Source organism: Coffea eugenioides, chromosome 1 (genome assembly GCF_003713205.1).
Source record: "Coffea eugenioides isolate CCC68of chromosome 1, Ceug_1.0, whole genome shotgun sequence".
NCBI classification, from domain to species: Eukaryota; Viridiplantae; Streptophyta; class Magnoliopsida; order Gentianales; family Rubiaceae; genus Coffea; species Coffea eugenioides.
In genome coordinates, this window is record NC_040035.1 from 44,631,364 (window position 1) to 44,646,143 (window position 14,780).

General features: G+C 36.8%; 2 protein-coding genes across 2 annotated transcripts; one reads left to right on the forward strand and one right to left on the reverse strand.

Moving 5' to 3' along the window:
- The first annotated feature begins 630 nt into the window (after nt 1-630).
- LOC113777379 (WD repeat-containing protein WRAP73) lies at nt 631-4,606 on the forward strand. The gene is made up of 6 exons (XM_027322415.1): nt 631-966; nt 1,438-1,926; nt 2,592-2,813; nt 2,905-2,977; nt 3,360-3,470; nt 4,008-4,606. Exons 1-6 carry the CDS (start codon nt 850-852, stop codon nt 4,373-4,375), a joined length of 1,380 nt encoding a protein of 459 aa, XP_027178216.1. The 5' UTR covers nt 631-849; the 3' UTR covers nt 4,376-4,606.
- A 463-nt stretch (nt 4,607-5,069) lies between these two features.
- LOC113773385 (transmembrane protein 256 homolog) lies at nt 5,070-5,405 on the reverse strand. Its single transcript, XM_027318022.1, has one exon. It carries the CDS (start codon nt 5,403-5,405, stop codon nt 5,070-5,072), a length of 336 nt encoding a protein of 111 aa, XP_027173823.1.
- Between the last annotated feature and the right edge of the window lie 9,375 nt (nt 5,406-14,780).

Genomic DNA, 14,780 nt, shown 5'->3' on the forward strand with positions numbered 1-14,780 from the left:
ATAGCCGTTGTAATCCAATTCACTAGCCGTTCATCTAGTTTTGTAGAGAAAAAAATCATTACTTATTTTTTATTATTTACTATTTGCACTTACATTCCCTTACTTTTATTAATATATTTTTCATTTATTTACAATACAATTTATACACAAGCAGAAAAAGGGGCATTTGTGAGATAAAACTTTTATTTCTCTTTTCAAAATACTTTTTTAATGGTACTTTTTATTATTTGAACTGATTTTGTTACAAAATCATAACTCAAGGGGAGGTTAATGTAATTTTACAAATATTTCGGGGAGTTAGTGAAATTATCAGAAACCTCAAGGAAGTTTTGTGAAATTACCCCAAAATTTATTTTTATTTTTATTTTTTATTTATTTTTTGTCAATTGTCAACCCTACTGCTACTCCTACTCTATCTACGGGGAGGCTCAACTGAGCCTATGGGGACTGATGGGGACAGAACCACCACCGGACCAAACGGGTGCACGACGCACCCGTCTGGATTTGAAGCAAGCCACAAGAATGGCATATTGGTGGGAGGCAAGGTTAAAAAGCCTTAAATTTATTTGCGTGCCGTAAATTTCAATATTTGAAAACACTGCTCATTCCGTACCATTTCCCGTTTCCAGTTTCATTCTATTTTCACTCCCCATAGAAATGCGCCAGTTTTCAACTGTAGACCCAAACGAATCCTCAAGAAGTTGCAGATCCGCTCGCCTACTCGCATGTCAGCTTTAACTGCTTGCCCAGTTGCCCTAGACCTCTTCTACAATGCGGGTACTTGTCTAAGTTGGGTAGCTTGCATACTTGGATGCTGAAAATCCCAAATTTAAATCATCTTACCTTCGAATGGAGTTTACGGAGCCTTACAAGCAGAGCGGGCCGTGTTCTTTCTCGCCCAATGCTCGGTTTATTGCTGTCGCAGTCGATTACCGTCTCGTGATTCGCGATGTACTCACACTCAAGGTGTTTTTTCTGTCTCCCTTATAAAGAGCAAAATTTTACTTAATTCCTCGTCCTTTTTTTTCCCATTTTTGGTTCGCGCGTTTGAAATTAAACGTAATGGATTGTCAAGCTTCATTTGTTAGCGCTCGTTTATGTGGGATTTTCATTTGACTTAGTAGTGATGTAGCACTGTTTGACAGTCTGACAAGTTCTCTCTATTAATCGAATATTTATTGTAAATTTTGTCACCATTTTATAAATTTGACAGCTTGATCGACAATAAATCGAGCTACTGAAGCTCATTTTAACTTGACTCTTAATGCATTGTTGTGAATTAGGCTTGAAAATGTGGTACTTGGTTCGATTGGGATTGCCTATGCTCGTAGGCGAAATATAGCCAAATCCTGTATTTAGCTAAAATGAATAGACTGGTTTATAATTTGCTTTGGCATTCAACTCAAGTTTATTCGTTTTGAGTTGTAATTGGTGCAGGTGGTGCAGCTGTATTCATGCTTGGATAAGATTACATACATTGAATGGGCTCTGGATTCTGAGTACATACTTTGTGGTCTCTACAAGAGACCAATGATACAGGCGTGGTCGTTGATGCAACCTGACTGGACGTGTAAAATAGACGAGGGGCCTGCTGGTATTACTTATGCAAGATGGAGTCCAGACAGTCGCCACATACTTACAACATCCGAATTTCAGCTCAGGTTGACTGTGTGGTCACTCTTGAACACGGCATGCATACATGTCCAGTGGCCAAAGCATGGCTCTAAGGGGGTCTCGTTCACCAAAGACGGAAAATTTGCTGCAGTTTGTACGAGGCGTGATTGCAAAGATTATGTCAATCTGCTTTCTTGCCATACGTGGGAGATAATTAGTGTCTTTGCTGTTGACACGTTGGATTTGGCAGATATTCAGTGGTCACCTGATGACAGTGCAATAGTGATATGGGATTCTTCTTTGGAGTACAAGGTATTCTACTGTATAATATTGTGCCATCAACATCATATTTTTCGTATTCTTACTTGACTTCCTGGAGAGATTACACTTTCTACAATTATAGCTTTCATGTTATATGATCTTTACACTTGTATGATTTCTCTTATGGGAAAGTTTCATGTTTTTTTTCTCTGCAAGTTCAGAATATAGGAAATGTTGTCTAACAGAGAGGGATTGTGCGAGATTGACTCCCCAACATCTTACGATGGATTTAGTGCTTTTGTTGATACTTCCTGGTCCTTCATCTTATAATGAACTGGGGCTTGTTAATTCTGAAGCTTATATTAGTAATGTTCCTTCTTGTGCACGTGGATGAAGGACCATCCCCAGTGAATAATGCAAAACCTATTAAAATTTGCTAATATTTGTTAGTGAAGTTAGTTGATCACATACTCTTGCGGTCTTCCTTCCGTATTGTTTCCTTTATTCAAATTTGTGGGATATTTATGTTTTGCAAAGAAAAGTAGTTCCAAATTCTTTAGTCTTCTATTTAGATGCTTGTATAATGGTTTGTGAGTAGTAACTACAATTGGACTTTGCATCAGATGAGTTTTCACTTGCCACATTTTATGTTTAACTTTTAATTTAAGAAATCATTTGTAGCTGGATGATGTTTATATTTCCTTTGCATCATCTAGATTTTGATATATTCCCCAGACGGGCGTTGTCTTTCCAAATATCAAGCATATGAAAGTGGACTAGGTGTCAAAAGTGTTGCATGGTCCCCTTGTAGCCAGTTTCTAGCGGTAGGAAGTTATGATCAGATGCTGAGGGTTTTGAACCACTTGACATGGAAAGTATTTGCAGAATTTACACACCTATCGACTGTACGTGCACCTTGTTCTGCTGCTGTTTTCAAGGTAAGCTGCTTAATTGGTTGTTGTGGGTGTTGTGCTCAAAATGATCATTATGTTACTTGGATCTAATTCTTTTGTCTTTCTTGTATCGTAGGAGGTGGATGAGCCCTTGCAACTTGATATGTCGGAATTAACATTAAGTGATGATCTTGTGCCTCAAAGTGGTGGTAAGAATTAATCTTGTTTTTGATGGGTGAAATCCCATCTACTTCTTTAGAATCAAGTAAATCTGCTTAACTACTATATTCTTTGAAATTGCAGCATATTGCTGTGTTCTATCTTCACTGTTTTGTTCTTGATGGATTGACTGTCAACTCATACTAACTTGCAACAAAGAAGGAACTAAAGCCCGTAGGGACTTCAAATTTTGTTTGTTGTTCGTTGGATGCTTTTCTCACCCTTACATGTTTGGAAGAATGATTGGATTTTGCTCTAGTTGAGAGTTTGCTTCTGGTTGGATGGTTGTTAGCGAAAGCTACTTTTGGGATTTTGTTGTACCATTGGTTTTCTGTAGTCTGATGTTGTCTTTTATCGTTTTCCGCTTTTCAGATGATGCTCCTGAAACACGAATTGAAGTTAGGTATGATGTGATGGAACTGCCAATCAATCTACCTTGCCAGAAACCTCCAGCAGATAAACCAAATCCCAAGCAAGGAATCGGTAAGCTAGAATCTGAATCCTATCATGGATATGCAATAGACTAGTTCTCATCCCCAAATATTAATGTGAGTTGAAAAATCGTATCCCTTTCTGTGGATTTTAGACATTTGGATTATAAGCAATGGGATGTGTTGTTGCTTTTACTTTCCATTGAATTACCGGAAAGAAGTTGAAATAACCTGCTTATTTAGAAGGACAGAACCCTGTTTTCTCTGTTTCTTATATCTCGATGCAAGGGAACTTGAAAATCTATTAATGGTGGCGAGGCAATGGATTGGAACCCTTAGCTATTCTTTGAGACATCATTGCTGTTTGTTTGGTTTGTTTTTCTTTTTCCAACAGATGATTAAGAGAATTTGGAATGGTACTTCTGAATTGTGACTGATTACAAAAAGCTTTCTGGAATGATAACTTTTCAGTTGTTTTGATCGGGTTATTATTAACTGCCTATGCATGTTTTCTGAAAACTCATTCTGTTACTTTGGTAAACACCTACTTCTTCCTAAGCTTTCTTTACATGCCAAAACAAATTTATAGGTCTCGTATCATGGAGCAGTGACAGCCTGTACATCTGTACTCGCAATGACAGCATGCCCACTGTCCTCTGGATATGGGATGTACAGCGTCTTGAGCTTGCTGCCATCTTAATCCAAAAAGAGCCTGTTCGAGCAGCTGCCTGGGATCCAATATGCACACGATTGATTTTATGCACAGGCAGCTCCCACTTGTACATGTGGACACCTTCCGGTGCCTATTGTATAAATGTTCCTCTAACCGATTTCTCTGTAACTGACCTGAAATGGAATTTTGATGGAAGCTGTCTCCTTCTCAAGGACAAGGAATTTTTCTGCTGTGCTGCTGTGCCCATGTTACAAGAATCCAGTGATTATAGTTCAGATGATTGATGACGTTTGGATTGCCAACTGGGTAGAGTCATTCTATGGATTCGGTGGTACTGCTTGATATATTATTGTAAAGGTCTGTTCTTGTCTGTATTAACCGCCCAGAAATGTGTGCCTTTTTAGTTGAGAATCAATGGTAAATCCAGTATTACAATTGAGACTAAAAAGGTTGGATCTTTTGTAGGATGAGGATGTAAAGGCTGAATACCAGTGGCATTTACCGTTATGATCGAATTAGGGTGGCACGTAGACCAATAGCTGATCGAGACTTGCATTTTACTGCGATCCCTATTGGCCAAATAACGTACTCATTGCTTAAGAAAAACACAGCTTACTATAAGATGATGATGGTAGTAACTTCCGACTATATTTTTCCTCAATTAAGTGAAAAGGTACTTCTAGCTAAATCGAAACGAGTCCTAATGCTGTTAAAAGTTTCGCAGCGAAGCTATACCCCTTTGGAAAAAATAATCACTGGTAAAAAAAATATATAAGAACTAAACTATCCTCAGTTTTTGCCAATATTCTGGATAGCAAAGTCAAAAGTATTCAGATAACATGTGAAAGAAGGAAGACAAACGATTTGAACTCGGAAGTCTTCAGATCATGAGCATGTGGAGGTTATTAAAGAGATACGTTCCGAAAAACCACATGAAGTGAGAGATCCTATTGCAGCAACGGGGAAGATAAAAAGCTCCTAAAACAGCAAGCTTGCCCAGGCACCAATGAATGCGAATCCACCAAAAGGAGCCAAGGTAGCATACTTTCTGTCTTCAAGGTAGGCAACGGCATAACACGTCCCAGAGAAAGCCAGAATTCCAGTCGTCAAAAGTGCCCCAAAAATGTTAGGGCGAGTGGTCGTAGGAGCAGCCAGAAGGGCTGCTGTATGAACCAAATGGTATAGGGATGCTGTATACCAAACCTCTTTGTAAGCAGGATTTTTGGGCTTGAAGGCATGAAAACCGTAGGTTCCCAACCCAAGCGCTGCCATACCGGAGATGGCAGCAATTTTGTGCCAGAGACGAGGATCCATTACCTCAATCGGCTTGATCTTCGATTTTGACGGATGACTTTATTGACTTTCCTGTTTAGACTTTAGCGTGCTGTATTGGGTTAATTCCTTTTTGTCAACTGCAGCATCATAACAAGAATGGTGATCTACCCCGATAAGACTTTGAAGAAACTAAGCAAATTTTAATACTATGTGTCTGCTTGACTTTCTCCATTGCAAAATTTTACTAGTATATGCTATGCTGTATAGCCTGATCTCTAAGCAATTTTCCTAGCGGTATAGCCTTTTTTTTTTTAATATATATATTAGTTATCTTTTATTCCCTGTAGTTTGATACTTTATCATATTATCTCTTTTGATTTAAAAATTTATATATAAAGTATCACTTTTCGTTAAAACTAATGATCAATAGTAAAAAATCATAGTCAAACTAATAAGTTGATAAATTTACTCTTTTCACTACTTTTTTTCCTTTGTTTCTTTTTTCCTTTTCTTTCTCTCTCTCTCCCTTTTAGGAAGAAAAGATATGATTTTGAAACCCTATACTTTGGTTTACAAAATTTTAGGGTTGATTTGGATTGTTGTGTTTGGAAGTTTTTATAGAAAAATATATTATAGTGATTTGATATATGTGAAGTAAAAAAGTGATCGAAAAACGTGTTTACGAAAAACATAAAAAAAATTTTATATAAAACTACAATCCAAACAAGACCTCAATTTTCTCCAAATACAAAAAGGATGGAAGGGAAATAAAAATAAATAAATAAGAAGCAAAAGATGGAAACGAAATATAAAATAAATAAATAAATCCCAAATCTTTTTTAACTACTAATATCATTATAGGCTTTTAAACCCAAATCGTTGATGCTATTTGCTAATTCTTATTTATCTATATTTTATTTTAATTTCTTTTTATATTTGAAGGAAAAAATAAGTAATAAATGGATAAATTTGTCAATTTATCAGCTTGATTTTGACTCTTTACTATAGACCGTTAATTTTAACCAAAAAAAAAAAACTAATGGTAACACTTTAACCCAAATCATCAAAGGGTTGTATATAGATTTTTAAATTATAAGGGATAATGTGATAAAACCCCAAATTATACCGTGTAAAAGGTAACTCATCCCCTTTTTCATTTTTTTCAAACACAGCAACATTTCACGATTGATCGATGGCTGCAGGATTATGCCCAGACTCAGAGATGATTTTCAAAGGGCCAATCCTGTAACCGACTACCGGCAACGCAACAATTTTCACGTGGCGCAATGCAATCTACATTGCAATCCGTCGTCAAAGTGGAAAGAACCAATCCATACAATACAACTTAAGTCGACTTTCATGTCTTTCAGATCCATGTGGTGGGACGCACCTTGGCTGGATTGGATTTCCCTTTTTTGTGGGGGGACGAGGATGTCTTTGTAACATTTGCGAGCAAGCAAACACAAGATTTCAGATCCCTTTTCAACAATGAAATGGAATGAAAGAGTTCGTTTTTCCTGCTTCCCACCTCAGCAATTTTTTATTTTATTACTCCTTGAAATATATTAAAAATTCAATCAAAGAAACCACGCAACATGAAATTTGAATTAAGACACCGCCGAGTTTAGACTCGTGATAGATTGGTTAATGACGGACTACTTACTAACTTTCAGGTTCACAAATCCGAGAGCTGTGACGATTGACGAAAGGAATTTAGAGACCTCCTCGTCATGGACCCAAATTGATAAAAGTAACGGAGAAAAGTAACGCGGTTACGCGGCTGGATTATAAGCACGCTCTTACACAAAACGTAAAACAAACAGCTACTAATACCGACTAATCACTGAAGGTCATGGATATTAATCCCATCCAACCACCGCCACATACTCTAACCACGCCACCAAACTCTGCCACGTGGCTTTTCACTCATTGCTTTAATTTTTCTCCACGTCCAATACACGTAAAGAGGGATTTTTTCAATTTTTGAGAAACCTAAAAGCTTTTTTCTTTTTTTTTCATGTAATTTGTGTGATTTATCTAGTAACCGTCATGAATCATGAAATATGTTGTACCATATATATATATTTTTTTTTATATATAATCTTCAATAGAGATAGAATAACGTGCAAATTCTCTTTTACTTCTCTCATATAGGTTGCATTGACGCTCTTTCGTATTGTAAATTTGAAGTATTACTTTGTAAAGTTGCAAAAGATTATACTACTATTACTTAGTATAACTCTTCAAATTATTGATTCAATTAAATACAATAACGAATTGTTATCTTCGTTGGGAAAAAAAAAATTACATCAATCTTTGCTTAATTTACTTTGGACGTTTGGCGCTATATACATGTTTAATGAATTTTTATTACATCATTTCTATAACTAAGGTGAATCAAAGGGTTCGGCGGACCGCCTGCCCAACTCTCGCCGGGACTACAGATCCGGAACAAACGTAAACCCTACCAAACGCTCAAAAGAACGTCGAGAAGAAAGTATTCACCGTCCGAAAATCCAAACAAGCATAACAACTTTCTACAACCCTAGAACAGAACATTTTCAAACCAAAATAACTCATGAACATGATTAAACACTTTTGTATACACATGTTTGCAAATGTACAATTCAAAAGGAAAACGTTGGACCAAGATACATTTAAGGTTTTCCATACATCGAAGAGCTACACAAAAGAAGATTAAAACTAGCTCAACTCATGCTTCAAAATATCAAAGTCTCCAAAAGGTGGTTTCCTGTAAGGAAAACAAGGATAACGGAACGGGGTGAGTTAAAAGCTCAATGAGGTACCAACAGTATAAACAGTAGAATCGATAGAATTCATGTGAAAGCACTTTGGAGGCACATATTCACATCAAATACGAGAAATGAATGAATGTCACAATGTAAAGGATACAGGTGGCTCTCAGGAGCCAAATCCCCGTTGCTATACTTGATCCAGTCTCGTTGACCCTCCGTCAACGTTCAATAAAGAAACCAGTCAAGTAGAACATCACTTTAACGCCAAAATCCCGTTCACCAAACATATCCCTTATCGGGTCCGAACGCCAAACAGAAACAGGAATAGTAATACTCGTGTGACAGCCCCACCTTCTCCTAAAGCGAACCGAAAGGTTCGGCGGACCGCCTGCCCATCTCTCGCCGGGACTCAGTCGTTCACTTCAACCAAATCCGGAATACTACCATAGGAATAGCATAACAAAATTCAAAACTTAAACGAAACTTATATACATTGCTATCTCAAAAGGAAATACAACCATTGAATATACAAAGGTTCTCCATTCCTCATACATCCAACCCATGCCAAGCGCTAGGGCGAGAACCATTACAAAAGAAATGAAAGAACTAGACCAAGCTAGTCTATACCGAGCTCTCGTCCTTGCCCGCCTTCCCCTGTTAAGGAAAACAAAACTAGAAGGATGAGTTAAAAGCTCAGTAAGGTTCCGAACACATAACCAAACAATCAATCCAATACGTTAAACATAGAGTATCAGTAATTCAAGAAACATTTACAATGAAAAGCGATAATAACACATCCATTAAAAGGATACGGGCTCACAGGGAGCCATATATTCGTTCGTTCGTTCGTTCTCCTGTCATTCCCCTTATTCCTCCGGTCAATTAAATAAAATATATTTTTGGTAAATAAAACCCTCGTTCGTTCTTTCGTTTCGTTCACCCCCTCCTGGAAATTGGCCTGACTCCACCAACCTACAAGGTAATACTCGAGTATACCAACGTTCACACCCAAGGTCACCATATCGTCCGACCGAGTCCGCTTCTGGCTCGAGTCGATCGGTAACGAAGGGCAGGGGCCAATTCAGTCAAACGGCTTACATTCATGCGCAACTAGCATTTAATCATTTAATCATTGAAAATTTCACATTTATTTAGGTCGAGTGCAATAAAGTACACACTCGCCTAGAAAACTCGTTTTAACAATCATTGAAAGCACTTAACACATTATCAATCAATAATAACAAGCCAATAAGTCAAGAAAATATAATAAACAAGGAACACTCACCTATTTACGCAAAATAACGTGTAAATATCCTTCCGGATATTACCTCAATCACCGAGAAAATCTAAGAGTAAATAAGAAAGAATATTACAGTCTATCTAGCACAAACAATTAGGTGAATTCGAAGAATCCCACCAATTGAAGAATAAAACGTATAGAAATGACTTTAAAGTGAAACGAGGGCATTTGGACCGGTAGATGGAAATAGCTAGGGTTTCATAAACTAAACGTAAAACTCAACTCAAAAGGGTTATAAAATTTTTCAATGGAAACACTTGAATTAAAGGCAAGTCGGAATCCAGCTAGATAGGCTAAGAAATACTGTTTTCGTGATCATTTATATGGTTCAAAATCATCTCATATTCAAGTAGATATATAGACTAAATGTCTTAATGAAATTCATGTAAAAGGGAGGACAAAATACCCAAGAAAACCCTAAACCACTCCTTTTTATTTGGGTAAGAGTAAGTAAACATTTGGAGTTTTCAATTGAAGAAGGATCATGTTTTAAAATGAAAAAACATAGTATTTGCCAAACGAAAATATACAAGTTCAAGTAGAAACTTAGCCCTCGAGCAAAAATTTGGGCAGCATGCCCTTTGTGTTTACCAAATTTTCCAGCCATTTATGGCTTCATTATTTTTCTCATTCAAACCCAAAGGTACACACACAACAATCTAATTTCAATAGCCGTCCAATAGACTCAAAACAATATAAGGACAAAAATCAAACTAATAACAAGTGCGGAAATAAGCTTTAGTAAAAGACAGATTTGATAGGGTTTTGCGGAAAGGACACATCCGAGGCTACGCTTATCGGATTGGTGTGCAACTTATACCGTTTCGAAGCTAAGACGAATTCCTACAACTTTCATGAAGACCCCTCAGTCTAGTTCTCACCCTAACTAGGTCAAATTTACCAAAATAACTCCAAATTTTCCAGTTCAAAATTCACTGCAGAAATCAACTAGCAGTCCAACTTTATTCACTCATATCTCAGCACACACAACTCCAATTTAGGTAATTCTAAAGCCATTTGAAAGATAAGATACAAGACTATAATTCTTAAAAAGATATCATCAACCAATTCGGTAATATTCCTGGTCAAACTAACCACTTACAGATGCTGATTTTCATTTTCGGACAGAAACAAGGTAGCAGGGGTATTTCAGTCTTTTCATAGGCTACGTTGCTCTGATTGAGCTGAAATTTTGCAGGAAACTACAAAACATCATTCTCTACAACTTTCATGTTTTGTACCAAGGCCAAATCGGCCTCTAACTAGGTGTAACAGTACCAGGCAGAATTGGGAAAAAATGAAACCCTAATCTGGAATTCATGCATTCAAGTGCTAATCTTCCACAAAACAACATCTAAAACAACTAAAAACCACTAATAAGCAATTAATTGAAATAAAGAGGATGTTCTTGGCAAAATACCTTAAAACCACAAGAAAGGTAGGAGCTTAGGCTTTGTCCTCAAAAAATCTTTCCATTCAAGTTCGTAATCTTCCTTAACTAGCACTTTGTATGAAGTAATTTGAGTTTCCAATGGTTGGAACTTAAGATTTGGCTTGGATTTGAAGTTGAAGATGAAACTTTTCCTCTCTTTCTTTCTCTCAAGTGTTCAGCCAAGAAGGAAGAAGAAATGGGATATTTTTGGTCAAATTTTGGTATTTAGTAAAGGTAAGAAAGTTAAGTCAAAGTCCAACTCCAATCGGGTCACGACACCTAGCACCTTTTAATGTTATTCTCATCCTCTTGTCTCCCAATACAAATTAATCTAACTAACCTCCAATTATCTCCTAGCACTTGGTAAAATAATAACACTTAGCACAAAAATCACATAGTCTTCAAAATTTTATCGCGCTAGCGGGTCCCACGTCTATAATGCACTTCCAATATAACGTACACTAACTTGTACCAAGAAAATGGCTTGAAAACTATTTTCACTTATAAAAATGTATAAAACTTTAATATTTTAAAGGACAGTATAAAAATGTAGGCAAAAATAAAATAATGCCTAGAAAATGTGAAAATTTTCAGGTTCTCACAATTCGAGTATACCGGAATCAAGAGTCTCAATACCCAAAGATTCCCCAGGAACAGGTACCCATGGATTGTCAATTATCTCGATCAAACCATTACTGGCTCGATTTAATAAACTCCCCATGAGGTTGGACTCAAATTTAACAGGACGATCAAGTTTAACAGGACGATCGTTGGACTCACTTCCGAACGATCTCATAACAAGTGCAAGTAACAAGTTTAAGTACATAACAAGTACAAGTACTTCATCCGTCCCATTGTTATTGTCATAGTTCACCTTTTTTCATGTCCCAAAATTTGAGTCACACTACAATTTTTTTCTCTAACATTCCATTTGTAGCCTCAAAAGAGACATTGATAAAATAAAAAACAAGTATGATGGAACCCACAAAAGCAATAAATAGACATCCAAAAAAAGGTGCGTGGACAGCACCAAAAATTTTGATGGCCATAAACAGGCGCGTGCTTGGCAACAGCATGAAAAAGAGCTTACATTTTATATGGACCCACAGATTCTTTTCACATCACCATAGACAGCAATTAAGATTTGATATCAGTCAAAGGGGCACAATTGGAAAAAAATGTCTCACATTCAAATTGATTAAACTGTGCATAATAAATTAGAATCCCCAAAAACGTCCCTTATTTTGGGACGGAGGGAGTAATAGATTCCAGTTCGTTCAGTACAGGCAAGAGAACGAGTGTGATAAAGTACACCTCGTCTCATACAAGATAAACAGTCATGAAAGATATTCAAATAGCAAGTTGCAAGTACAGAAAATCAGTTTAGCAATAACTCAGGGGAGTGGTGCACTCACCAGTTCAAATAAGGATAACTTCAAAAGTTTCCTTCCCAAGTGTGGCTTTAATCGTCGGCACCTCCTAGAACAATCAAGGCAAACACTTAAGACTCGACTCCAAGACCTAGTATGGAATTCGCAAGTGAGACTCGGTTACGAGCCATATGCCTAGTCAAAAGAACCATTAATGCAAAGCAAAGAGGTGACCTCGGAGTGAAAAGGTAACAATCAGTTTTAAAGGCATGAACAACCTCAAAACCCTACCTACAATGACTGACCAAATCCAAATTTGAAGTAGATAATGAAAGTAAGATCAATACTAGAAAAATAGGATTTTCCAGTTTTGCACAACCTTATAAGAAAAATCATATCTCAAGTTTTGTAAGTCCAAAATTAGTAAAAGTTATACCGTTGGAAAATACATTCAAAGGGATATAACTTTCCAGAAAACACCCTCATAAGATTCAGAACACAAGTCAGTCAAATTCAAGCCTCAAGTTGTTGCTTTATCCAGTGAAAGACAGAACAGGTACAATATTTTAGTCAACTTTGAAAAATCACCATAAATGGTATAGACATAAACAGGGTCTAAAATTTACACGGTTGATAGCCCTATGAATCTAGTTTAAAACGCAACAAACAGAACTCAATTCTGACATTTCTACATCAAGATATAGCAAATTTCCCGAGACTGTGCAGAAGCTCCGCGAAAATTTTGACAGCATTTCCCTTGTCTTTCTTTACTTTCCAACCAAACCTCAACACCCACAAATCACAAGCTATCAAACACCTTTAATTAGAGCCACCATAAGGCTCAAATATGAGTCATAAACCAAATCCATATATCACGAGAGTAAAATCATATGGAACGTATAAGTGCAAAATCAAACTAGGACATATGCGGAAACGAAGTTTGGGTTGGAAAACAAAAGGCAGATTTGCTGTTGCTTAGCGGAATTACCACAACTGAAGCTGTACTTATCGGATTGAGGTGTAATTTACACTGTTTTGAAGCTAAGACAAAGAGCTAAAACTTTGATGAAGATCACTCAGTCCAGTTTGTAGTGTATCTAAGTCAAAATTGTCATTTACAGAACCAGAATCTCACATTCGGGCTTGTTAACCGCCTTATGCGTAACGACAATAACTCAGGCTACCAAAGTCAAAAAGAGGTGATTCTAAGGGAGTTGGAAAGCTAAGACATATACCTATATTTTTTATGAAGACCTCCAAAGCCAAATCATGCATTTTCATGGTCACAAATGGAAATTTCCACGAAAACAGAAATCTGGGCGCGAAACAGGGTTCATGGACAGTCATGGGTATTTCGGTCATTTCACAAGCTACAGTGCTAGGATAGAGCTGAAATTTTGCAGGAAACTATTTTATACCATTGGATACAACTTTCATGTTTTGGCATAAATTTAATTCGGTAAGGATCAGGGTGAAAAGTCACGGTCAGATTGGGTGAAATGGCAACCTTGTTCGCTGAACTCCTACCTAGACCAGTCTGGGTATTTCCAAGTTTTTACAAGCTACAAAGCTCAGATTGGGCTGAAATTTTACAAGAAACAATAAAACATCATTCTCTACAACTTTCATGTTTTAACCTAAGGCTAATTCGGCCTCTAACATGTTCAAACAAATCCGGACAGAACAGCCCTGTTTGGAACCCTAATCTGGAATTTTTTGCTTCAAACCAGAAAATTTCCACTAATCATTACAATTATCATACCAAAGCTTCATTCTAACCCATACTAGACCATCATACATGGCCAATCAACATTAAACATATAAAAACAGAAAAATTATGCATAAAATCAAAAATTCATCAAACACCACCAAAAGTCATGAAAACCTCCACAAAATCACCTAACTAACCTTTACAAGTCATGAATTCACCATTATTGGAAACAAACAATGAATATTTACACACCATACCTTGATAACTCACAAAAGGTAGTAGCTTAAGTCTCTTGCTTCCAACACAACTCCACCAACTTCCTCAATTCTACCTAGCTAGAGGTTTTTATGGAATAATTTCAAGTTTGGATGGTTGGATTGCAAGATTTGTGCAAGAAATGGAAGTTGAAGGTTGAAGCTTTCTTTCTTTTCTCTCAATATGGAGTTCGGCCAAGGAGCTTGTGAAGAAGATGAATTTTGGGTCAATTTTTGGTGATTTAGTAAAGGTAATAAAATGGTCAAAGTCCACCCTTGAGTAAGAAAGTGACACTTGTCACCTTTTAGACTTAGAGTTATCCTTTTGTCTCTCCAATGATCATCCATCTAGGTAACCTCTAATTGTTTCTTAACACCTAATAAATTAATCCCTAGATACTAAACGTAACCTAATCGGCCGAATTTCATCGAACTTACCGCACTAGTGGGTCCCACATTTGATATACACTCTTAAAACCTCATGAACTAATTTATACTAGAAAAATTATTTTAAAAACCCTATTTGCTCATACCAATTATCTGGAAAATTTTTCTAATAAAGAAAAGGTATAAAAGGCGTGCAATTAAATA